Source organism: Protomyctophum bolini (genome assembly GCF_963924005.1).
Source record: "Protomyctophum bolini genome assembly, chromosome: 4".
NCBI classification, from domain to species: domain Eukaryota; kingdom Metazoa; phylum Chordata; class Actinopteri; order Myctophiformes; family Myctophidae; genus Protomyctophum; species Protomyctophum bolini.
The window spans coordinates 17,471,754-17,499,011 of NC_137865.1; the positions used below are offsets into that span (position 1 = coordinate 17,471,754).

A 27,258-nucleotide genomic window follows, 5' to 3' on the forward strand; every position below is an offset into this window, starting at 1 on the left:
CACGCTCAAAAATAGCAGATCTACTAAATGCGTCAAGTTTTATAGGTAGGGATGGGGCAGACCATACATTACCAAGACAAACACAACGTCTACAAGGCGGCATTAAGCCCAGCAAAAGCCCCCCACTGGGTTGCCGGCAGGGGGAGCTTGTTATACACGTGGGGCCCCATTGTTCTCCCAAATTGGTCTGTGACACTAATAGCTCAGTTAGACCCCTAGCCTAGCTGGCTGTCCCTCGTCTGTCCTGGCCAGATCCAGCCTCTACTCATCATAACTAGGCTGTAAAACATTGGAGGGTCGTTGTTGGTTGGCTGGCTGAGTGATAGTATTGGAGACGCGGGCTGGGAGTTAGAAGGGAGGAAATGATGAGAGGGGCCAGTCAGACTGGGCTCCAGCCAAACGAACAGCTAGGCTGGCGGCTGGAATAGAGACCTCTGATTCAATTTGTGAGAGAGCCCTCAGGCACAAGCCCCAAGATACACATCTCTGCCTGGAGACTCTACTACAACCTCACTTGTATGTGATGTTGACTACATCCCAAGAGTGTCTGCCTGCTTACACATTTTACCAATACCTGGATTTACACGTTTTAATATGATTAGTCTGTGAAATTACATATAGTTATAGTGACACTAAGGAAATTAATAAGATGAGATTTTTTTTAAATATAAATCTGAATCCGAATTGCTATTGCCACTTTTTGTATTTGTTGTACATACGAGAAAAAGTGATGTGCAGTTGATGCATTTACACTTATATTTTCAGTTTATTTCAACCTACTGAATAAAATACCTACTGAAACAAATAGGCCTAACTAAATATGGCTGACGATGCCTACCTTTCTATCTGGTGTGCCGTTCACACTGAGCACTAACTATAATTTTTATACTTATACTTTTAAAAATCGTTAAATCAGCGTATAGCAAAGTTCACACCAACTATTAAAGAAATATGTTATTTACATTACTTTACATTACTTTATTTGTTTATTCGACGGATTCGAACACATTTTATACAAAGAAAACATACAAGAAACAAAGACTACAAAAAGTACAAATTCAAACCGTTATAGTTGTAATGCTCAGTGTGAGCTGCCCTTAATACAGATACTTTTGGGACACAAAGGAAGGAGCTGCCGGCTTCAGTGCTGCATATCTGCCAATCCAAGTTTACAATAATGTTTATTTTGAACAAGCTGAGCCTGTAACATTTAGCATGTGGATCTGAGTGTGTTATTGGCATATCAAAGCCAGGAGACACACTGCTCTGCTAATGAGAGCGAGGGGCTCTGATGAGTTCTCTTTTGAAGAACCCCCACTCCAATTAGTAAGTAGGGACATGAAAGAGCTGAGCGATATGGAGGAGACTGGCTGTCTAAACACACCTTCTCTCCAAAGCCTATGTTGATCTAGAGAAGACGTGCCATATCATTGATTCTCTATTCTCCTAATCTCACTGCAGGAGTTGTTTTTACTTTTGCCTTTCTAAGTCATTCTGAGATTTTATTCACACCTAAAGAACAAGTCAAACTATGGCTTGACATTTGGATAGGAATTATTTCTATTTGTGCTCTCTCATTTACAAAATGCTGTACCCCCTCCAAGTTCCAACTGCATATACTTTCCCCATTTTTTTAAATTATATTTTTACACTTTGACATCACTCTGGCAATGTAAACGTATGTTTTCTCATGCCAATAAAGCTCCTTTGAATTGAATTGATTGAATACAATTATGGTGCAAATATTCTTTGGCAAAGAATTAACTCACCTTTCTTTTTAAAGATTTGTGTAAACCATATAACAAAGTATCACTGCAGTCACTCTGGAGCCTGACATAAATGCATAAAAATGTAAATTCCCATGGTTGGGCTGTACTGTAATCTAGTGAAAGCTGGTGGCTTGCCCATTGTCCCTCCACCCACCCTGCATAATATACCCCCCCCCCCCCCCCCTGTCTGCAGTCATCACAAAACAAGCCGTTGTCTGTCTCAGCGTCTTTGATAGGTACTTGATAACAGACTGACTGATAGGGCTGATGGGGCTGGCTGCCTTACGCTATATAAAGGGCCAAGACAGCCAGAGTAGTATTCATCCATTACCCTGCAAGCAACAGCCTCAGCAGAACTACCTCCAGCACTACCAGGACTTTGACCATTAGAATGACTGTGTTCTCCTTCACCGTGGTGGCTCTCTTGGCACTGGCATGCCCGTCGATGGCCTTTTTTGACATGAGCCAGTCGACCCGCTGCGTCCCCATCCCGGACCAGATGAAGATCTGTAAGGACGTGGGCTACTCTGAGATGCGGCTTCCCAACTTGCTGGGCCACAGCAGTGTGGAGCTAGAGGTGGTCCCCGGCTCAGAGGACTGGAGGCCCCTTCTGCAGAGCGGCTGTCACCCCCAGGCTCAGGAATTCATATGCTCCCTCATCGCTCCGGACTGCCTTGACACGTAAGGACATTTCTACCCTTGCATTTGTTTGCTCTGTTCCTTTTATTTCTTATCTCATCACTGTGGATTTCAGCTTCCCTCCAAACTGTTGGGGAGCTGAAATCCAAGCCGCCATTTCATTTAAGTTTGTGCACTTTAATTATCCGTTACTCGATGTCTGACTGTTGCACAATTCTCTCATTCCAGGTTTATCCAGCCATGCCGCAATCTGTGTGTGGCAGTGAGGGACAGCTGTGCCCCTGTGCTGGCCTGCCAGGGTCACGCCTGGCCTGAGGTCCTCAACTGTGACCGCTTCCCTGCCCAGGAAGATACGTGTCTATCCCCCCATCCAAAACTCAGCCATTTCCCCAAAGGTATGTTTGTGACATTTAATTTAAGATTTTCAGGACAATGTTTTAAGATGAACACCATATTCTGCTCATAATTATCACCTCCATTAAAGTTACACTTTCTCTCTTTTACAGATTTACCCAAACCTGCGTGTCAAAATTGCCCATCGGTGGTCCATTCCCCTGAAAAGAAAACAGTTCTGGATGCCTTGTGTCAGCATGACTTCGGTAAGCCCCACTGCAATCCATCGATTTATCACAATGTCCTTTTTATGAACATGTATGAATATATTTGATGTATGAAATAACATCCTCGATCAAGTCACTCATTCCTCTTTTCTCTCTGCAGCGGTTTCCGCCAAGCTGTATCGCCGTCGCCATCCAATGGGAGACCCGGAGTTTGAGATCGACGGCCGCGTGGAGTTCATCCGCCAGGGGCCCCTCCTCCCCTACGACACCCGGCATCTCCTGCAGCAGTGGCTGCTCATCAACCTGCGCTGTGCCCAGACCCTGGTGCGCCCCGGGCGGACACAGCTCTACCTGCTCACTGGCGCCGTGCAGCACGACGGCAGGGTGCTTCTCACCCGCCTGTTCCCGTGGCACAAGAAGGACGCCAACATCACCGCGGCCACCAGGAAATGGAGGCACCATAGATGCTGAATGGAGTAGTGATGACAAAACATTAAGAAGCTGTGAATCTGAGCTGGACTCAGACAAAGATACCCTCTGCTGCCATCTGTGGCTCACTTACAGTATCGCACCTCTGCTCCGAGCACATTGGAGTCAATGCACTAAAGATTTGTACATAGTAATGTAAACTATTTGAAATAATTTATTATATGTGGCTTGTGCGTAGTTCTGTATTTATGTGTGTCTGTTGATTTTATAGGATGATAATAAAATAAATTATATTTACTCTTAATATGTCTCCAATGTTTATTTTATTTACATAATTATTGCGTGGCCATGGTAGTAAATAATCGATACATCATTAGGCATATGGCCTCTGCCCAGGTAGCCTGGCTAATAAGCCAGACTAATATCACACAACACTGTCGCTGCCGGCAGGCAATTAGTTTTTGCCAACGGCTGATTCGGTCTGGCTTATTAGCCAGGCTACTGCCCAAATATGATGGACCAGTCAGTCACATAGATTAATCACAGTTAGGTTATGTAGGTTCAGCTACAAGAGTCTTGATATTTTTCACTTTATTGCCACTACAATAAGCAGTGACAATAATGATTCACTAAAGATAATGAATGAAGGAACATAAATATTTATGAATGAACATAAATAGGAGAAAAGTAGCCATATATAAAGTGGTTAACAGAGTGGGCACATTGTGACATATAGGGAGGGACAACTTTACCTATTCTCAACATATTACCAAAGTGCTTCATTTAGTGATAGCGAATTCATTAGACATGGGTGTTTGTTAAAATTAAGTTTGACTATTAATAGGCTATAGCTACAGTGAGGATGTGTAGACAATGGGGAAACATTTCACACTTCCATCACTAACTAGGAATTATGATGATCCATAACCTATCTTTGTATGAATGAAATGTTATTTTGACCAAGCTGTAATACAATATAACTAACATAACTGTAGTTGGTAATGGTATCACCACTTCAATCCATACATTTCTGCATTTGAAAATAGCCGATCTAAAAGCTCACAATGCATTGCAACGCGACGCATTGTGAGCTTGTAGATCTGCTACACATTTTGAACTTGTGAAATGGCACATTCTGCAGTGTGTGAGTACTTTTAGTACTTTAAGTACATTTTGATGCTGATACTTTTGTACTTTTACTCAAGTACATTTTCAATTCTGTACTTTTACTTGTAACGAAGTAGTTCTAAATTGCAGTATTGGTACTTTTACTTAAGTAAAACAATTGAGTAGTTTTTCCACCACTGATGATATCCTGTAGTAGTCAGTCAGGACTCAGGACCACTACTGGTTGATATTGCATGAATTCATCCTCTACCCAAACGGGATGTGTGCTAAAGTTCAACAGTATACTAGAAATGTCACCTTAGTGCTGCTCGCACATGGGACTAGGGCAGGATTTACCAAACCTTTTAGCTTGAGACCCGAAACAGAATTGGTTTATGTCACCCTGGGACCCAAACTAGTGAAAATAGCAGATCTATAAGCTCACAGCGCATTGCACATCTTTAAAAAAATTAATTTATTTAGGAAATTGAACCCAATCTTTTGAAATAGTAATATTTAATTATTTTAATTGGATAATGAATAGTGTCATTTTCAGTATCCATCTATCGAGAGAAATGAATCGGTACAATGATGTTTCCAGCCATGGTGAGACGACATGCGGTTATCAGGTGCTGCGCGACAGATTGGAGAGAATGAAGACTATGTGTAGCCTCGATACCCAGGCTTTCATTTAGACTATGTGTGGTACATGTCACTCCAGATTGCTCTCAAAAAGCTCATTTCTGTAGGCTACCATGCTACATGTTTATCTCTCACTCTATTGCAGATTTCTTTTTTTAATGGTCTCCACGCAGAGCATTTGCTCTACATGGACACCTCCCCATCTGTGTGTGTGTGTGTGTGTGTGTGTGTGTGTGTGTGTGTGCGTGTATGGGTGTGTGTGTGTGTGTGTGTGTGTGTGTGTGTGTGTGTGTGTGTGTGTGTGTGTGTGTGTGTGTGAGTGTGTGAGTGCGTGTGCACTGCTGTGCAATGAGCTGGCTCATTGGGCTCTCGTGGTTGAATGGGGCCCCGGGTCATTCATGCGACACACAGAAGCTCATTAGAACTCTATAGACACACAATTGTGAGTCCCACATTAGAAACTTCCTCCTCTATGGCGCAGACACTACACACAAAGTGCCAGTTTGCTGCTAAGCTAGGCTCATTGTCTCCCTGATTCATAGAGTCTGGCCCTCCATTCACGTTATTAAGTTCGAGTGATGGAATATCAATTGAGTGTGCAATGGTCCGATATCTTTTTAAGAGGTTTTGGGGTGGTGGGGTGAAAACAAGAGAGAAAAGGGGGGATCTCAGATGGCCCTGAAGAGCAGCTATAGCTTTCAAACGTGGGGCCTTTGTGGGGGGCTCTGAATGAAGCGACCCCTGTTTTTTTTTCTTCTTCTTTTTTTGCCTCCAATTCCTGAGAAGGACATCAAATAAATTCACATGAACTTGCTCTCAGGGTATTTCCAAGACTTCCCGTATGAGAATAGCCTAATTATATACCTCCCTCTCCTGGAGCGTTCTATTGGAAACGGCATCATTAAGAAGGGCTGAATCTAAATGATGAAATGCAGCTCTGAGCAATGCTTTTTTTTTATGTGTGCATAAAGTCTTGTGAGATCAAAATAGACTTCCACTCCAGGTATTAACATAGAATGTCAACGGGATAAAGGGCTTAAATAGAAAGTTCTTAGAAGCACCCCGCATTTATACTATTTAATGTCTTGCCATGTTTTAGATTTTGCTACTAGGTAAGCTTTATTGCAGTATTATGGCAGTCTACAAACCGTATCCTTCATGGAAATCAGAATGCTGTGTTGGGTGGAAACCTCATATGTCCAAAACTGTGTTTTGGACATGTTCAGTGTTCAAATTCAAACATTTATAATAATGTGCATTATCTACAAGCTCAAATCGTGTCGCTTCACACCGCACTTGGAGCTTGTGGATCTGTTACTTTTGATAGTTTTGCGTGACACCGTAGTCAGTGTGATCACGTAGATTTACGAAAAAACCCTGAAAGTGTAATATAGGTATGGAGATAAAGGTTTCTGCCCAAAAACAATAGCTTTATATAGTTTTTCTCCTGTTGTGTCATGAACAGATTAGTCTGCTTCCATCAGACAAAAAGCCTTGGGGTCATAATCACAAGCAGAGAGTCCATGTGCAGCATGTAAACATATAGTAATCACACACACACACACACACGAGCGTGCCAAACACTCATCACACGACGCAGCGCAACGACTTCCCCACCAGTCTGTGGAATAAAAACCTCAAATTTGATTACAAGGCACCTTTGGCTCCCTTGCCAATGCACAATAGGCCAAGCTGTCTGGACCAATTTTCATGCCCAGCATGAGGTATCGGACCCCCCCCACACACCCACCCCCTCCTCAGCCAGTGTGGACATGCCTGTTTACTGTGCTGCTTCCACCACGGGTTCCTTTACCCCCTGTTTCTGTGGCCCTGTCCATTATGATGCTGAACATCATTTGCTGGAACAGTCATTGTGGTGTGTTACATATAGTTACATGAGCCACACGCTCGCTTGTGTCCACATCACTGCCTGTGTGTGTGTGTGTGTGTGGGGGGGGGGGTCATACAGTTTGTATTAGCCCCAGTTCTTCTAGGTCTCTAGGAATGCATCACTGAATGCTTGTCTGACTGGAAAATACAAATAAATATTTTGACAATATTCTTTCCAACTTTTCAACTGGTTGCCACTAGACCTGCCAACAGCTGACAAAGGCATGCAAACATTAGATCAACAAAAGGATTTTACATATCGTTTTTTACTCGTGAATTAATTAATGCCTTACTTGATCATAACTAGAGAGTCACACAAAAGTGTCAAAAATAGCAGTTTGCGCCACATCTCGAGCTTGTTGTTCTGATTTTTTATTTATTTTTTAATCCTGTAGTATTAGTAGTAGTATAGTAGTTTTGGACATATGACCCTAACCCTTCCACCCGACTGATGGACATGATGGTTCAGTGGTTCCCAAACTTTTTCATGTCAAGGACCCCCAAATTGACACTCATTAGCCCGCAGACCCCCATTAGAAAATATACGCCAAGGACCCCCATAAGAGAAGATTTGTACCGCTCTAGCAGTGATTCTCAACCCGTTTAATTACAAGGACCCCCAGTTTGACATGCATTAGGCTACGGACCTCCATTTAATGGAATTTTGACGCCAATGTATATTGTAAAACGTATTATAACATGTATTTAACTCTGAGAGTGTACAAATTTGTACACACGCTGAGTTACAGACCCATAAGGGTCCATTTGAGTGAGGAACCATTGTATTTAAGGACCTATTGAAACACAATTATATGAAACAACAACACTGTTAACATTTAGACAATATTTTGTTTTGATCTATTCAGACATTGTACTTCTTGCTACAGGAGAGTTGATCAGTGGCAAAAAGCGAGGATGAAAGGGAGTGATGTCATAAGGGAGGTGTCCTGAGGTGTAACCCAAAGCCAAGATGTTTCATTTCATCATTATCTGCCCCAAAAAGTATTATTTAATTATTGTTTTTAGCATTACGGTAAAGGTGTAAATGGTTGTAATATTTGAACTGTTGAAAAAGACCCACAATAAGGAATCAAGTCAAAATCTAAATGGATCTGGAACGTGAATGTTTTAACCCATTTTGGGCGGGAACCCCTTTTGGTGTTAGCATTATGTTATGCTTTAGCTATTGAAAAATAGCAGATCTACAAGCTCATAGCGCCGGTGGCGCGCTACAAGCTTGTAGGTCTGCTATTTTTGAAAAATCGAAGAATGACTGACTTTTTCGAATCTGATCTCAGGTCAAAATGGGTTAAGGGAGGTTACTGTGAGAAAATAAGCAAGTTCCCTTATAGTTACCTTAGCAACAAACGCTAAAACATTCTTTGTCAAAGACATTTTGCACATAATGAAGTCGCGTGAGAAAAGACTCGTACTACTATAGGCGATATTTGATGTTTAATCGTGCCGGCTTGATGCTCATTCTCACTATGATGATTTGTATGAAAGCAGCCCTCATGGGTAAACCTGGCTCAAGTGATAGAAATTAGCTGTGTGTGTGTGTGTGTGTGTGTGTGTGTGTGTGTGTGTGTGTGTGTGTGTGTGTGTGTGTGTGTGTGTGTGTGTGTGTGTGTGTGTGTGTGTGTGTGTGTGTGTGTGTGTGTGTGTGTGTGTGTGTGTGTGTGTGTGTGTGTGTGTGTGTGTGTGTGTGTGTGTGTGTGTGTGAGAGAGAGAGAATGAGTTGCTAAGTATTTAATAGGCCATGGGTCTGTATGAGCCACAATGGAGATCTCTGGAAGGAGGCTGATGAAAAGAGAAAACTATTTACTACTGGGAGAGAACTGTTTGGCGCATGTTAAACTATGGCCAGCGATTCATTGTCTCTGGTGTCTATCATTTAATAGGCCAGTTGACGTAATGAAAGAGAGCGGACCCACCTTCTGCCACTCCAGGAAAAAGGGACCCGGCCTTATCTGCATTGAGAAGCGGCATTTAGAGCCTCTCGGCCAATCACGGCACGGCTCCTATAGTAAAAAAAAGAAAAAAGGGAAAAAAAGTGCAGAGAGTGCAGGCCCTAAAAAGAGGAAGAGGAGAGCACTGTTGTTTTCTCCCTCCAGACTTTAATGAAGTTGGCCTGGTCACTCCCAAGGAGAGATTTAAGGAGAATTTAGTGTCATTGAGCTGTGACTGCTGGAGAGAGAGAGAGTGTCAGGGTTAACCGTGTGAACAGGATGGTCTCAGGCCAGTGGCGCAAGAAGACGAAGAATATGGCTGGGTCTCTTCCTCCTGCTCCACAGGGGTTTGGGAGCACGGGGAAGAGCTTCCTCATTGACAATCTGCTGAGATCATCAGGGACATCGGCGGCGGCGGCCATAATTGCGGAGGAGAGGAAGATAAGCGGATATCATCATCATCATCGGAGGCAAGCACCTTGTTGTGAATCCCCACGGAGGACGTCTTGGGGCCTTCAGCATGGAGCCTACCCCTTCATCAGCCATCAGGGCCAGGTGCTTCCACCGTACTGTCAACAGGTCAAAGACCTCCTAGGCAGCCCCTTTCTGCCAAACACAGGTAAACCAATATAGTTTTAACTAATCTAATGTACCTCTTCCTTTCCCCCCTCTTCCTTTTCATTGTTATTTTTCTTGTGCTGTCTGTCTATCTGCCTGCCTGCCTGTCTGTCTGTCTGCCTGCCTGTCTGTCTGTCTGTCTGTCTGTCTGTCTGTCTGTCTGTCTATTTGTCTATTTCTCCATTTATGTCTATACAAAAATAATTGTAGATATTTTCTCATGCATTGTCTATTTCCATTGTCTAGGCATTGTCTATTGTCTATTTCTCTATTTGATTTTTATAATCTATTCAACATGTTTTTCTTTCACGGGATTAACAAGGAACACAAATGTCCTACCTGCCATTAACTGTAACGTACTAACGGCTCATAGATCGAAGTATGCTACCAAATGAGCAATACAATATTTTAGTTTATCTCCACATCACATCAGCTTTAAAAAGTTGTCTAAGTAATTGAAATGACTTAATCAAGTTAGTAATCTTGTAATTGTGTGTTTGAATTTGTACTTACGAGGCTCAGTGGTTAATGTATTGTAAACTAAAATCACTTTTTTCTCCTCCACGATGCCATACATTTCTTTGCTCTAACAGTAAAGGACATTTCAATTTCAAGCTTCATGATGCTGGCAATTCACACAGTTTTGTGTGTAATTTAAATAAGCAAACTTTAACTACCGTACTATACAATTCAACCACTACAGTGTAGATAGATTGTACCATAGCATAGATTGATTATAAACAGACTATGGTAGCTCCACAGGTGCATTTGGTTTTGAGTCTATACATTGAATTGAGCCAGTAACTCTCAAAGTAAATGAGTAGATAGTGTAAGGTTGCTTTTAAATCATCGTCCTACTTGATCATGCTGCAGTGTCACACAAAAGTAGCAGATCAACAAGCTCGAAACGCAGGAAGCTACGCCTTTAACCCATTCTGACCTGAGATCAGATTCATACGAGGTTTCCACCGGACACACACGGGTCTGATGAACACATTCTGACCTGAGATCAGATTCTAAAAAATGTCAGTCGTTCTTCGATTTTTCAAAAATAGCAGACCTACAAGCTCGTATCGCGCCACTCGGTGGCGCGATATGAGCTTGTAGATCTGCTATTTTTCAATAGCTAAAGCATAACATGATGCCAACACCAAAATGGGTGCCCGGTCAGAATGGGTTAACAGACGTTCTTTATCAGAGTGACCAGTGGTGGAAAGTAGCGAAGTACATTTACTCAAGTACAAATATAGCCAAACTACCAGCTCACAACATGTTACACTGAGCTTGTGGATCTGCTATTTTCAAAAGATTGTGAAAACCTGTGAAATTAGCATTAGCTACTTTTGGTAGTCTACTTTAAGTCGCCTATTATTGTATTGGTGGAAGAGTATTTCTTCCACCAATGAGTATATGTGCTACCATGTGTGTGACTGTAAAACTGTACAAAATGAGCAGGAGATATATTTCCTCATGCACAGTAAATTACCTGAGTGTTAAACCTGCAATCTGGGAATTTGAAAGAATAAGTGTGATACGTTTAATCAATCTGTAGCCTATAGACTAGACTAGAGCATGTACATAATGAATTGGTCATGTGCAGTGGCTGGAGGTGGTCTGAATTGAGGATGTATAGTCTTGCCGTCATAGAGGGATAACTGTTAGCCGGTGGTCTGATTCATACCGGTAGTCCCTATACTCCATTGAGATCTGTACGATACTTTACTGGTTGACATAGCCAACTCATAGCCAACATAGCCAACTATTTCACTAGCCTGAGGCTAGTGAATACAATCTCTCCTCTGGCAAAGCAAGGGATTGTGCTTTGGAAGTGTAGTGGAGGTTTGGCCTCCCACGTGGTAGACCCTGGTTCAGAAGGGTACTATTTAGTCCAGTTTTCTGGGAGTTTGTTCCAGATATGTGGTGCACCAACATGTTCATCGTGAGCAAATGGAGGTTCCGTGTCTTGAACAAGAACACAAATCCATGGGGAGCTGCATTTTTTGGGGTGGCGGATGTTGCAGGATTTTGGCGGAAGTATTGCTCAAGGAAATTACGTTGACGTAATGTGTTGTGAAATATATATCATATCTGGGGGAAATACATCTGGCGACACTTCCGCCGATACACTCTCTGCTTTAGGTCGTGACCAGGCTTTTCTCTCCGCAGATGAGTAAGGCTGGGACCGAGGCTAGGGGGAGCTGAGGATCTAACCGGAAACTTTACACTTTATCCCAAGCGATCGCTCTACCTCCTGAGCCACTGCCGCACGGCCCCCTTGTACATATGTACTCATATGGGTCCATTTAGTTATAATAACTGTGCACTCTGAGAGTTAAATTAACACTTATATATACGTGTACTATCACAGTGGGTGTGGGGTTCCAGGGGGTCCACAGTCAAAAATGAGTTAATATATTGAAACCAGTTGAACAACTTTAACCATACATTAGCAACAAGCTCACAATGTGATGCGTTGTGAGCTTATTGAACTGAACATGAGAACCACTCAGTGTTGTTTTTGGCAGCAAGTTTTAGTCATAGTCTCTTGAATAGTTTTCATTTAGTTTTAGTCACCTGGAATGTTTTAGTGTTAGTCTAGTTTTAGTCGACTAAATAACATAAGATTTTAGTCGACTGAAATGTATTTTGGCGGGCCTTGATGCCGACTGTTTTTTTCCTCACTTTTACAATGCAACTAATTGTAAAATGACACTGGATCTCTTGTCCACTAGTCCCTTCCTAACATTTTAGTCTAGTTTTTTATTAGTTGATGAAATTGTCAGTATATTTAGTCTTAGTTTTAGTCATCGTAGCTTAGTTTTGATTTAGTTTCCATTTTGTTTTCATCAGTGGAAAAAGGTAGTTGACGAACATGTTTCGTCTTAGTTTTAGTAGACGAAATCAACACTGGAACCACTATACCATCACACCTTGCTACCACATAGTGCATCAACAACAGTACAACGTATTAGTAAAAGTAGAAAGTAGAGCGCCCAGGTGGCACAATAGTAAAAGTGCCTGCCCACCATTGTGGAGGTTGTTGGTTAAAATCCACCATGGTGTGTGTCTATACGAACACAGTTGGCCTGTGTCCGGGAGAGGGTAACAACCGTAACATCATTGCGTGCACAAACTGCACATAGTCCTATACGGGCTGAGAATGGCACTTGGGCGGGAGGGGTAGGATGAAGGCTATTATATGTCGTCCTTGTGGGTGCTCCTCGCTGGCAGGTGAGTCGTTATAGGATACAACAGCGGTGAGTGACAACACAGAAATGTGTGTGGGGAGGAATTAAATACATTAATTGGCATAACTTCTAAATTGGAGAGAAAAGGCTAAAAACAAAAAAGTAGTAGAAGCTATTATTTGGTGTTTTAAACATTGTGTTATACTTTAGCTATTCAAAAATAGCAGATCTATACAAGCTCGTAGCACGGCACAGAGTGCCACGCTACGAGCTTGTAGGTCTGCTAATTTAGAAAAATCATCAAAATGTGGCACAAATCTTTGAATATATATTTCAGAGCGAACATTTTTAACTAAAATATTTGCTTCTGGGGGGTCCCTGGAACTTCATATTTTGGGATGGTGGTCCGTGGCCCAATAGAGATAATTCTGGGGGTCCTTGACATGAAAAAGGTTGAGCACCACTGACATAGAAACATAAGTTTTTCAGAAAAAAAATAGGATTTAGAAGCCTTTTTTTTTCTCAGTCCAAAATGGGTTAGCCTAATATGAAACTATGTACTTTGTGTATGTGTTTCCCTGCAGGCGTGGTGCTGAGCAGCAGTGTTTTCCTGCAGGGCCCGACGACGCAGCAGCAGTACCTCCTGGCGACGTGCTGCGGTGGGTCCAGCCCGCCTCCCGTCTTCCCCAGTGAGTGTTGTGTTGCGTTGCATGGCCTCATCAGCCATGCATCATCAGCTCCCCTCTATAGAGCCTTCACCGCGGGGGGCTCTCCCGTTGGCTTTCTGCAGCTAATTACCAATTGCTACGCCAAGGAGCTAATTCTCCGCTCAACTACTGCACAGCACTATTCATGGCCATTCACGGTTGTTTAGGGTGGTGGATGGGGATGTGTGTGTGTGGGGTGGGGGGCTTTTATTCCCCCCTCCCCTCCCTCTTTGTATTCTCGGATACACACTTTCGCTATATATAGTGTGCAGAGCTAACGCAGATCTTGTCTTCTGTCAGATTAAGATTACATTTAACAGGCCTGCAGACTCTTGATGCTGAGCTGAGGGAAGGTTGTTTTAAAACGTTGTATTTCCCACCCCTCATATTCAAATGTTTGGCTGTGAATGTAAAAAATGAAAAAAAGAAATAGAAAGGAAAATGTTTTTACCTTTTAATTTCGGACAAAATGTGAATGCTCCAAGAGTATCATCATTGCATCATCATTGAGTAATTAGAAGTCTCATTTCTTTGCATGTGTGATTCATGTGTGTAATCATTCTGCAAAAAAGTTAAATTCTTCCATTGGCATTCTGCCATGCATGCTGAGTAGTGTTCATTTGTACCTCTGAGAGTGACCAAATGTCACTCTTAGTTAAATTAACATTAATACAGTCTTATCAGGGGCTAAAAGAGATGGTTGCTACATCCAATGATGTCAGTCAAGTGAGGTAGAAAACAGCACGGTGGTTCAGAAAGCCTTCAACCCCCCCTGGCCCTCCGAGCTATACCCTTAATGGGCTGACACTTTCCCACAGTGCCCAGCAACGCAACAATGCCAGGTCTGGTCCGTGACCAATCGCCACTTTCACTCCAGCGTCCACACGCGACCCCACTGCAATTTTTCAACTGCAGCAATGAACTCTGCTGAGCACAAAAAAAGAGACTCTGCATCCATTCCTCTGCAGAAGAACAGGGCCGTGCCAGGAACATCCCCCTTGCCCCATTGTGTAGTTAAAGAGCCTCGCTGCAACAACCCCCTCCTTTCACCCCCCAGGCCTGTCCTTCCAAGCCCCATTCGAGGCTTCTCCACTGGGACCATAAAGCATTCAATGAAGGTGACTTTTATAGACTTATTCGAGATCATCTTCGCATACAAACCGGGGCTTCATACCTGCGAGTGAAAAGATTTAGTGCCGGGGCACTGAGCCGGAGAGAGCGAGCGCTGGCCTTTGCTCTGAGCCGGCCCATTGTTGGACGTCCCACAGGGGCCACATGGGGAGAGACACACACGTAGCCCACGACTGACCCGGTAATCGGCCGTTTAAGTGGAAGCCTTTGTGTCCCAATAGGGGAGTGAAGAGCGTGTCCGATCCTGTTATGTGCTCCCTAGAGGTGGTCTGTGTGCAGATTTGTCGTACAGATTAAAAAGGCAACACTGAATGGTTTGGATAAATCGTCCCACTTGACTTTTGTTGTGCGTGCACCTGTGAGTGAAGCAGCGTGGGATTGGCCCTCAGAGTTCACCAAATCCCCCTTTTAGCCCAGTGGAAAGGCCTTTCAGTTCTCTCTTTAGTCACCCCCAGTTTGTTAAATTGGACAGATTGGAGAGAAACCCCCATGAGTGGAGAATGAGTGATAAAGTAAGTGTGGCCAAAAACAAGTGTCATGTTAGGATTGAAAAGCTGGTCGATTTGGTACAGTTGGGGAAAGCTGCACATCGTTTATCACGCGAACAAAGCAAGCATTTGAAAAAGAAAATGGGGGAAACAACTTTTTTTCCCTACACTTGAGTCCTATACTTACTTGACCGGTGTTCCCCAGGACTATATTCTTTTGATGTAGAGTCTACATCAAATATCTGCTGAAAATAGTTCATATATAAGCGTACAATGCGTCATGCTGTAACGTATTGTGAGCTTGTCGATGTACTAGTTTCACTGAATGTTTGCACATTAAGAATAGGAATGCAAGGGTTCATGTGGTTGTGGTTTTAGCCATCTTGCTCCATTATACTTATTACATTACTTCGTATGTCGTCTCCTGTTTGCCACTTGTGCCTCCTACCTATTTGTCATAATTATACTGTCTATTATTTGCTTGACGATGACGAGGCCTAAAGGTGCACATTGGGCCAAAAAGCAAATAGTTGATTTAACTGACAATGAAAATGTACTTGAAACACAACAGATTATTCTCGTGGTGTCAAGTTGTCAACCTGGTTGCCAGGGGGGGTTACAATGCATTAACAATGCAATTGTGTCCGTCCCCCCCTCCTCCCCCCCCTTTGACCATCATACAGAGGAAGCCAACCTTTCAATGTGGCCCCACAACATGAGCACCAAATCCCGCCGAGGGATCCTGAGGAGGGCCGTGTTCTCTGACGACCAGCGGAAGGAGCTGGAGAGAACGTTCCGGAGACAGAAGTACATCAGCAAGACAGACAGGAACAAACTGGCAGCTCACCTCAGCCTCAAGGAGTCACAGGTAATCTAATCTTAGCGACATTACTACGGTTGTAGTTCTCAAACGTTTACGTGTCAAGGACCCCCCCCAAATTGATAGATATATGGCTAGGAACCCCCACCAGAGTTTTCCAAAAATGTTCAGAAATAGCGGATGTACAATGATGTATTTTTTGGTTGATGTATTTCATTGTTTGGAAAAGTGTGTTTATATTGTAGGCTATTATTGTCTTCAGGACCCCTTCAAAAACAACATGCTACATCTCAAGGGGTTATTATTCCTAATCAAAGACTCAAACAATCCCTAAACAGAAGAAAAAAAGTGTCAGTAGTGCTCGGAAGTCCAAAAAAGTATAATGAAGGTGCTCTTTGGTTGGGGACTCAAAACGTGCGAAAATAGGTGAAAAAAAGCCTTTATTGAGATGGCTTATCATGGCTATTTCATCACTGAATTGAGTTAAAAACTATGACAGGGAATCTGGGATAACCCATGCGTTGACTAGTGGCCCCATGGCCTTCTTCAGGGTATGGCCATCCCAAAGCGGAAGCCCAATGTCTATCTATCATCCTGGTATATATAGGTGAAGATCTGGTTCCAGAACCGCAGGATGAAGTGGAGGAACTGCAAGGAGAAGGAGGTCCAAAGTGCACGCTCTCCCATGGACGAGCTGCTGGCCCAGAGCCTCTCTCCAGAGGAGGAACCCCCAGAGGCAGCGCCTTTATCCACACCATCAGTCAGACCGTCGCCTTCACAGAACAACACTGCCAAGGAGAGGGAGTCCTTGGCGGCAGGTGTTTCCCTGCTGCGCTATAACTCCCCCTGCCTCCCTGGAAAGACCCGTACACAACCTGAGACTCTGACGCATCCACTAAGTCCACACTGATTTGTTTACACTGTATATCGTTGCTGTCGGATCCCCTTATCTCCATACGTATGAGAGGTTCTATCATACAGTACTATAGCGTCACACAGAAATAATCAAAAGTAGCACGCAATGCACTTTGAGCATGTAGATCTGCTACTTTTGCTTTTTTTTATTATCCTGAAAGGTACAGTTTTGGACATGAGAGGATTCCATTCGACCGAGACGATATCGTCACTGTTGGGTGGAAACCTTGTATGTCCCCAAACTGTTACTTTTCAAAGAATGAGGAAAACAGAGAACCTCTTTTCCAAAGGATCCCATTTAGTTATCATTTAGTCACAAGCTCTTGTTAATACTTTTTCCATTACATTTTTATAAAACACACGGAACAGACTTAACCACTTTCACTTATACTTTCAAATGTATTTAGTGGAACTAGCAGGCCTACAAGTTCACAACACTTCGCCATGCATTGTGAGCTTGTAAATCAGCCATTTTCCGCTATAGCCTGTGTTTGTGCGACACGTGTAGTGCATGGCGAAGTAGCAGGGGCATTCATTTATTTAAGTTGTAATACATGGAGATATGAGGTTCCTGCCCGACAGCGACGATATATGTGTAGCATTTTCCTGGTGCTCTTATTCAGAGTTTCAGTCGGCCACTCAGCCACGACATAAACATTGTTGATGGACACATTATTATTAGCTGATTGTGACCATCAGACCGTAGCTGTGACTTGGCTAACTTGCCAGCCGAGCCACGTCTGTAAGAGAGAGTGAGTTAACACATGTGTGTGGATGGAAAACACGTCTTGCGAAGACTAACACTCATTATAATCAGTGTAGATCACTGCATTTGTCTTGTTGGATACAGGAAGAACAGGCACCTGATCAAGAAGTCCTGGGCACCTCTATGTGAAATTGCTAATTTACCCTCCCCTCAAAAAAAAAACAGACCAAAAGTTACCTTATACTTACCTTAAATTGTCCATTAACTGTCATCTGGGGACCCCCCAAAACCATGTGGGGACCCCCCTGGGTGTCCTGACCCACAGAAAACGTGATCGGGACATCCCAAGCTTTTTTCATTCCATTTCCTGAAAAGTAACGCTTTTGGACTTACAAAGTTCCCACCAGCGACGATTTGCATTATACTCCCTCCAATGCGTCATATTTACTAAGGTTTACACTAAAGCTTTCTCTATTATAAAAAAAAAAATTGAAGTCAAATTTCACTCTGTATAAATTGTACATTTATCTTTTTTTTTTCTTTTTTACTTTGATACCTGTATCGACTGTAAATAAAATCTTTCAGAGAGCCCTGCTTAATGACTCATCTTCACATCTAGAACTTCAATCAACCAGTAACCACAATGGTTGTTACAACAACATAGTCGGATTTTTTTTCCTGCAGAACTCTCTGCACACTATTATATTAGGAACTAGTTATGCAAAAACTGTTAAAACGACAGAGGGACTTGAGCCACGAGAGGCACCACTGAGCAAGCTCAGACGACCGAGTCGCCGTGCCGAATGTTTCGAAGTCCGCTTCAGCCGACTCAGCGCTGTTCGACTTATGTAACGTCCTGATAAGGACAGAATCGATTACTTTATAGGTTGTTGGACAACATGGGGGGGGGACCTCCCAGGCGTTCTTGGGAAGGGTCCAGGGCGTCGCCATGAAAAAGTTTAACCGCTATCCATGTATGTGTTGGCTATTATACAACAGGTCGTTTCGAGGAAGCAATCTGATTGGTTGAAACAGCCATCTGGCCGTACTTAAACGAGCATGATGGAAAGCCTAATCAAAACATAAAAATCAGCTGCTCTGTTCTCCCAGAGCGGAGCCAACTGGGTTGCTAGCCTAGCGAGTTTCTTGGGACATTTGTGCATGGTTGTAGTGGTAAATGGTGCATTTAGCGCGTTTATCCAATGCACTTTACATAGATTGTGCATTATTCACCCATTCACACACACACACACACACACACACATTCATACACTGATGGCGGAAGAAACCATGCAAGGCACCAACCTGCACCTATTTTCAAATTATATTTGCACGACGCTTTGGTTGAAATTTGGCTGAAATTAATTTTAAATTACGCATTAAGTCCTGATTCCTCGAGCATCTTTGGAGTGTGCGGTCCCTTCCTGGTCTCCAAAGGAATATATATAGGCCTACAGTCTATATAGGCCTATATAGACTGTAAACTATAGGCCTATATATATATTTATGTTATATAAGATTTATGTTACAAATATTATATGTAACCTAATATAAATCTTCTCAGTTACATAAATCTTCTCTTCTGGGGGAGGGGTCCCCTGGCACAAAACATTTTCAGATGGAGTCCGTTGCCAAATACATAAGCCTATGCATTTTGGGGGTCGTTGACAACTTAAAGGGAGACACTGCCTGCATTGATTGCCATCAGTGCCCTGCTCTGCAGTCAGATCCTTTCAATTCACAGCACTGTCCACAAGATGGCGCTGAGAGAATGAAATATAGCCTACAGTGCACAGTATCAAGTCTGTTAGGACCGCTGTGGAGAAAGTGCACATTAGCCTCAGTATATAATGTGCAAACTACTTTTTTGTTTCTGCCTAACTCTACATCAGGGGTGGGCAACTTTGACGATGGCGAGGGCCAATATATTTCCACACTCACTCCAGAGGGCCACAGTGCATATTACTGTCGTAGCAAAAATAGCCGATCTACAAGCTCAAAATGCGTGCAATGTTTTGAGCTTGTAGATCGGCAATTTTTGCTATATTTGAATTGAAAACCTGAATAATCTTTTGCTATTTTTGAATTGGAATTCTGAAAAGTAACCTTTTTATTGAATTTCGTTTTTAGAAGACAATAAGATTTTAATACTAGTCATTAAGTAGGCCTACTAGTCAATTCATTAAAGCGGGTTTGGAATTGTAACAGCTGAAATCAATACTATATCAGTATTCTGATATTAACATGCGGGCCGCATTAAGTGAATGTGGGGGGCGCATGTGGCCCCCTGGCTGCCAGTTGCCCACCCCTGCTCTACATACTGTTGCTTGAGTGTGCCTTATTAGCCTATGTCCTCAGCCTAACAGAATGCTTTGTTAAATTCCAAAAATTACTTGGGCAATTATGCTATGAAGCTAACTTTTATTCTAAGATGGCATAATAAATGATAATACAGAAATTATTTATTTTAAGGCATATTAGCACATAACAAATAAGTGTGGTATTTACTGCCTATAGTGATCACTTAGAACTTTGTAGGCTACAGCACAGGAATACTGAATGTGTAAAACGAAGGAATATACACTGAACACAACATGCAGAGTCCTAAAGCTCTCTACTCTGGGTATGACTGCTGCTCTGAGTCCTAAATCTCTCTGCTCTGGGTACGACTGCTGCTCTGAGTCCTAAAGCTCTCTGCTCTGGGTACGTCTGCTGCTCTGAGTCCTATATAAAGCTCTCTGCTCTGGGTACGACTGCTGCTCTGAGTCCTATATAAAGCTCTCTGCTCTGGGTACGACTGCTGCTCTGAGTCCTATATAAAGCTCTCTGCTCTGGGTACGACTGCTGCTCTGAGTCCTATATAAAGCTCTCTGCTCTGGGTACGTCTGCTGCTCTGAGTCCTATATAAAGCTCTCTGCTCTGGGTACGTTGCCGTGCGTGTGCCTGAGTGTGCGTGGGTGTGTGCACATGCGTTTTTTTTATTACTTTGTAGTCTTGTCTGGTAACATGTTTTAATGACCTATTTTCCTGGTGGCACTTTAGGAAATGACAACTTGTGGGCAATAGAAAGTAATTACATTTCCTGTGTCTGGACCCAACAGAAATGCATTATTAATAATGAATATAGATGCAGGCCTTATTCTCTGGCTTCCGTTTAAAGGCATGGTGGGTTGCTTGTCTTTGTTTTACGGACAATAGCCGGCCACTGGATGCCCGCCATGGTTCAACCAAGTTATCTGAAATGGAGCTGTATTTTATTATCAAATAAAACAAGATTTTAGTAGTCCATTGAAATAATTAATTTAATTTGAGGGTTAAGGATTATTAATAATGCAGTTAAATAAATAAATGATGGTATTTACAATCTGATCCATGCTCGGCTGGAAAGTCCCTGGATTGGTTTAAAGATTGGGCCTCAGATGAGTTAAGAATTCAGAATCTCAACTAAAGACACTGGTGTCTACATATTGACAAGAACATGAAAGAGGAGAAAGTGGTACAGTCAGCTGGGGCATTAAGGCCACTGTGGCCAGATTCATACTTTGGCTATTTTTTTAATATTTTGAAAAGAGTCACAACTCATAACACGTAAAACACAAAATACGTTTGGGGGTCCTTGAGATTAAAAATGTTTAAGAACTACTGACATACTGTAGTAGCATATTGACATTATAGATATCTATATGCTTTTGGCCCATATGCTGTTTATATGCATTTCCATAACATTTTGACAGAGCGGAACTGATGAAATTCTGCATCCCATCCGCAATAATGGAGTAATATAATACCAGGCTGGAGACGAGATGACAGCTCTCTGGTCCATCATGGCAGGACGTTGAATGTCAGAGAGGATTTGGAGTCGGTCAGACACTCCCAACGGTGTCTGCTTGCTGTTTCCTTGATAACAGCCTCTCCTTCACTCCGTCAGGCTCCATGATGCTTCCTGGACTCATATACAGTCTCTCAACAGGACATGGTGAATGAAAAGCCTTCTACTAACGTCCAGCTGGTCTGCAATTTGTTATGGAAATTGTGTGTGTGTGACTGTGAACTGACAACTTAAATGTAATGCAGTATGATATACTAAAAACAACATATGCACTATGTAACTTACTTTCCTCTATACCCCGGATTTTAACCCTGTTTCTCGCAAAATTCTTACCATTGAACTAATATACAGTAGAGCCGACCTGCTTGCTCAGGGGAAAATTGCAATCGTGTTAGATCCTTTGTCTACATGACATGACCTTCGACACGATATGTAAACTCTCAATAAAAGAGCAGTGTTAGAAAATCCCTGGACCTGGACTATAATTTATTCATAATAGTAGGACATGCAATACACCTCCAGGCCACTAGGTGGCAATCTGTATGCTAAAGACAGCATATAGAGAGGTGCCTAGCTTAGCCAGCTAGCCTCAGTAGAGTTTGTTTTCATTCAGTACCTCTAAGTTCAGTACAGGTTAATTGTTCTGAAGTTTGAGTTCATGACTAAAGTGAGTATTATAATTATTCAAGACTGCAGAAAGTAATATTATATGGCCTAATTGTGTTTCATGCTCCAACCTATGTGTCATGTTTTTTTATGTTGTTGCCTGATACCAGTATTTGGTTATTTCAACTATGCCAGTGGTCTCTGCATGCTGTAACTACATTATTCAGCTATTTAATGCTAGCTGGATGTCAGCAGATGTCAGAGTGTACTGAGAAATGTGATTGTTCTACATATAGATAGATTTAAGGTTTATAGTTGATATGTTTATTGTTATTTAAGCTGCAGTAATTGGTTTGCTAATTAGCTATATTGTGATGTTTAATGTTCCTTTCAGAAAGCAACAACAACTTATATTACACAACAATGCAACTTGTCTGACCTGCATTATGATATTAAAACGCACCAAATAGTTAAGTAAAGTTAGCTTAAGTTGTGGCAAATCTGCAAAAAGAATGCTTACCACTAGCTTTCTTCACATATGTGTTCATAAAGGTGTCTACTATCAAAGTAGACCTAGAATGCCTGTGATCATTTAATTATACTTCGTAGATTTTCATGTATCACAGGCATAGATCGCTTGCTGGTAATCCTGCAAGAATTGAAACATGCGCGGCATAAATGTGATAAATGCTCCGTTTGTACTAACCCATTAAATAATTCCAAAGACGTGGAGTGAAATATGGTCCTCTAGTTTTATATCCATGTGAAAGTTCTGGCACAAAACGTGTATTTAGTCAATTATCTCCACTTTTTCAAGAGATGCACACGGACATCTTTCTCTCCGGGCCAGGGGGGCCGGAAAAATCGATGAACTGATTTTACAAATACGTCCTGTTTACCGCAGACGTCATCACCAATTGACCAGGGAAACACAAAAGTTTGCAGTCACACTTAATTGGCAGGTGGTGTGATTAATTACCCAGCACCTATCGCAAAGCACCTGCCAATTGTGTGACCGCAAACTTTTGTGTTTCCCTGGTCAATTGGTGATGACGTGTAAGATAATGAAGTCGTTCGTTGATAATGAAGATGTGTATGAACACATCTGTGAAGAAAGTTAGTGGTAAGCATTTTTTTTCCAGATTTGCCATAACTTAAGCTAATTTTCCCTTATTAAAAGAGGACCATGACTCCTGTACTTTTATTGGTACCCCTGAGGTGAAGCAGAGCAGTATCCAAACCCAGCTATAACCAGCCCAATTGTTTAAGTTACCGTATATTGTATTAATTAACATACCGGAAGGAATGTTCCCATTTTGATCCTGGGCTCAGTGGGCTCCTCCAGAGTGTCGAAGTGTCCTTGAGCAAGACGCTGAATGCCTAATTGCTTCCGATGAGTAGGTTGATGCCTTGCACGGTTTCCTCTGCCATCGTTGTATGAATGTGTGTGTGTGAATGCCTGGTGGAATGCACAATCTATGTAAAGCGTCTTGGATAAAGGCGCTATATAAAAGTGCCATTTACCCAAAATAGCTGATCTACAAGTTCACAATGAGTTGTTATGTGACCCGTTGATGTTGATCTGCTGTTGACCTACCCAAAATAGGGATGCTGGGGTTCAAGTGGTTAAGCCATAATTTATACATCAGTGTCCAACAAAATAGCTGATCTACAAGCTCACAACTCGTCACATCATGTAGATCTGCTCTTTTCACAATTTTCAAAGATTTCTGCAAAACGTTTGAAAGGGTTTGCCAATAATAAATCATAGTCGCTAACACAAACATTAAATGCCATTAACAATAAAGTAAAGTAAGTAAAGTAACAATTTAGTAATTTAGTTTGTTTTGTCTGTTTGTTTTACATCACCATTACATCACCTAATCATGGCAACATGAGTCAAGGCTCGTACATAGTCTGGATTTTCGGTGGTTAGGTGACCACCGAACTACAACATGACGTCACGAGCCGCGGTGAAGAGCAAACCACCGCCACCGCTCCAGCCCTTCTCTCTGTTTTTACTCACCACCGCTCAACGTTATTTCAGCTCCGGTGGTCAGCTCACCACCGGAGCGGTGGTCACCTCACCACCGAATCTCCAGACTATGAATAGGCCTTTAGACTTTAATATAATAGCGCCCCTCACTTCACACGGGTGTGATTTTTAAATATCGAGTCTCCTCTGTCATACAGCTGGCTGGCATGTGTTGCAGACATATAATTGTCACGTTGGTTGATTTCAGAAACAGACGGATACATTAATGTTGTGATCCAGGCATGGTCACTGAAATTTGCAGCCAGCTCTACACGTTTTAGAAATTTAGAGAATAGATGTGCATGGGTGTTTCTATAGCAACCCTCCCTACAATAAACAATAAAGAACTGGTAGGTTTTTGAGTGATGGTAGGTGAGAGTGCACTGACGGTCTGTAGTGTACCGATGCAAAGTTCACTGACGGTCTGTTAGTGTACTGACGGTCTGTGTACTGACGGTCTGTAGTGTACTGACGGTCTGTTAGTGTACTGACGGTCTGTTAGTGTACTGACGGTCTGTTAGTGTACTGACGGTCTGTAGTGTACTGACGTTCTGTTAGTGTACTGACGGTCTGTTAGTGTACTGACGGTCTGTAGTGTACCGATGCAAAGTTCAGAGTCATCAAAGAGACATTTAGATGAAGGAAGAAAGGAGTGTCTGTCCGTCTCTGGTTGTCCTGTTTGCTTCAAAGCCATTAGGTAAGATGGTAGGCTATAGAAAGATGGCAAAAAGTGGCCTTGGTGATAATAATTCCACATTTACAGGGTTACAAATGCTCCTCCTATGCAAAGCTTCCCTATAACATCTCATTTAAAAATGTGCTGGATATTTTCAGACATTAAAACATTTAAGAATAAATAAAACATTAAACAATAACTTGGCAGCCCCCCACCAGGCCCCCTGTAATGATTGTGAGGACCCCCTAGGGGGTTGAATAAGAGTAATAGCCTATGCATGCTAATTAGAAACTAGTTCACCTAATGGTGAATGTTAGATTTTTTGGAACAAGGCTTCATGATGTCCTCAAAAACGGCTAATTTAACGCAACAAAATTAATTATTACCATTTTAGTTAGCCTACTTATTTTGGCCCCCCGAAGCCCCCATCCAAAGAAGCCCAATTGACTGACTTCTATGTAAACCAAGATGCATTAGCCCCCCCTCTAAATAGCCAGTCATAGCACCACCAGTCACAATGTTCTGGAGCCATCCCTGTCCAGAACTGCCAGAAAAGTCTCCGAGACCTGTCCAATTTCCAGGCTCTGCCTGAGCCAATTGATTGCCATGGCTACCCCCACACCTGCCATTCGACAGTCAGTTTGCACTATTCAGACATTCCCAGACGTTTATTATGGATTTTCCACAATCGCCAAATCACCCCCCCCACCCATAAACCCATATGGCCAGGCCCATATATGCCCATATACTGAACATCAGGAAACTCCATACATGAGCATACAATGGGATACAGGCAGACATCTCCATATATGGCCACAAAAGCGACACAGACAGACGTTAAAATGGGTGCTATGACAACGGATATAACAGGTATTGCATACTACGGTGGGGGTATGCTTCCCGATTCTCATGTTCCCAACTTCCATCGTTCCAAAGTAGAATGGTGCCGGGGCTCAGCGTTCCAGGCACCCTGGCTAGTAGTAACCCAGTCTGGCCGCGGGTTCCACTGCCGATCCCGACGGCCTTTACCCTTTATTTACTGCATGTCCCCCCCCATCTCTCTGCCCATTTCCTGTCCATTTATACTGTAAGGCGAAAGCCACAAAAAAAAGAATGGTGTGTGTGTGTGTGCGCACACACACACACACACACACACACACACACGCACACACACACACACACACACCTGCAAAAGATGAAGTCTATAGGCCTATTTCTGTTCAACTTGAAAGTGATTTATATGTACAATACATGATTGTATGTACATTGTATGTCACATACACACACACACACACACACACACACACACACACACAGTGCGCCACTCAGTAGGCCTGCGTTCCCCCATAACTTCCGTGTAGAAAAGTAATTTCTTTTTTGAAGTGTGTTATAATATTAGTCTATTTTTGCCAGATAACATTATCCATTGTCTTCATTATAGGTAATGGGTTTACATTTTTTTTCATAACTGAAAACATGAATCCCTAACCCCAACACACAATCCTATTTTAAATAGGTTAAGTGTTATGGATATCCATATGAGAATTTCAATTCTGATAGTATTTTGGGCTAATTTGTATCACGGGTCAAATTTACCCGCTAGAGTACACCAAAAGTGTTAGCGTGTTTAGTGTCAGTTTCTAAAACAATGCAAGGCATAAATTAATTAATTTTGCTCCTATGCCACCAAAATGTGGAACGCCCTACCAACAGTCATTAAGACATGCAAATCCATTGACTCCTTCAAAACTTCTCTATTGGGCCCTATTGTAAACAAGTGTAATGCTTTATTGTGTCGTCCACTCACAGTTAACAGTTTTTGTATTGAGTTGTACTTGAAATGTACTGTAATTCTGCAAAACTGTTAATCAATCAATCAATCAATCAATCAATCAATAAATCAATTAATAGCAAGGGTTAAAGTAGCCGGCGGAATAAAACGAGCGCTCCCTGGGATACAATATTGGCATACGGTACAGGCCTACTTCTCCCACTATTGACACCAGGGGGCGTCCGCGTCAATGGGTCCACCTCTCCTCTCCTCGGCTGGGTCTCCAGCCCCACAGCTCTCTCTCTCTCTCTCTCTCCCTCCCTCTCTCACTTCTCTCAGCCACACTAGTAGCCTCTACACAGGAGCGTCTTCTCCTCAGCCGGATGGTGAAGCGACAGCCTGCATCCTTCCTTTGTTTTCATATAATATCCACCTGTACTGCAGACAGACAGACATACAGGCTCAATGGAGTAATATCTTCTCTCACCCCCCGGACGCGTGTTGTTTTTTTTGTTGCAACATTGCCTTGGACATCTAAGTTCTGATGATGAAGCCAGCTGCTCTAAAAATCTGGGATTGCTAATAACATCCTCCTGCGCTACAGTACAGTTTGTTGGTTATAGACCTCGTTCGCATGTGATTGAATCAACATTTGTTTCTTGGAAGTGGGGAAAAAAATCATGGACTGATTGTTTTTTTTCTTCTATTTTCACCATGGGAATATCACGGCTATTTCTGGTCCTCAGTTTATTTGGCGTCGCCTCAGGTAGGAACGCGTTGCTT

At 42.5% G+C, this 27,258-nt stretch overlaps 3 protein-coding genes across 3 annotated transcripts in view; all 3 read left to right on the top strand.

Annotated features, from left to right (window-relative positions):
• Positions 1-2,160: 2,160 nt before the first annotated feature.
• Positions 2,161-3,439, top strand: szl (sizzled; the record flags this gene model as incomplete). The annotated part of the gene is made up of 4 exons (XM_080762456.1): positions 2,161-2,450; positions 2,637-2,803; positions 2,915-3,007; positions 3,129-3,439. The coding sequence occupies 4 exons, from the start codon at positions 2,161-2,163 to the stop codon at positions 3,437-3,439; spliced, it is 861 nt and encodes a 286-aa protein (XP_080618582.1).
• A 5,825-nt stretch (positions 3,440-9,264) lies between these two features.
• On the top strand, positions 9,265-16,847 carry dbx2 (developing brain homeobox 2; the record flags this gene model as incomplete). Its single annotated transcript, XM_080762106.1, has 4 exons — positions 9,265-9,604; positions 13,376-13,480; positions 15,801-15,985; positions 16,545-16,847. 4 exons carry the CDS (start codon positions 9,265-9,267, stop codon positions 16,845-16,847), a joined length of 933 nt encoding a protein of 310 aa, XP_080618232.1.
• A 10,001-nt stretch (positions 16,848-26,848) lies between these two features.
• The window catches only part of nell2a (neural EGFL like 2a), a 167,530-nt gene continuing 167,120 nt past the window's right edge, over positions 26,849-27,258 (top strand). Inside the window, exon 1 of the mRNA XM_080760945.1 lies at positions 26,849-27,241. Coding sequence (XP_080617071.1) covers positions 27,190-27,241 — 52 coding nt within the window. The 5' untranslated portion in view covers positions 26,849-27,189. The remainder of the gene's footprint in view (positions 27,242-27,258) is intronic.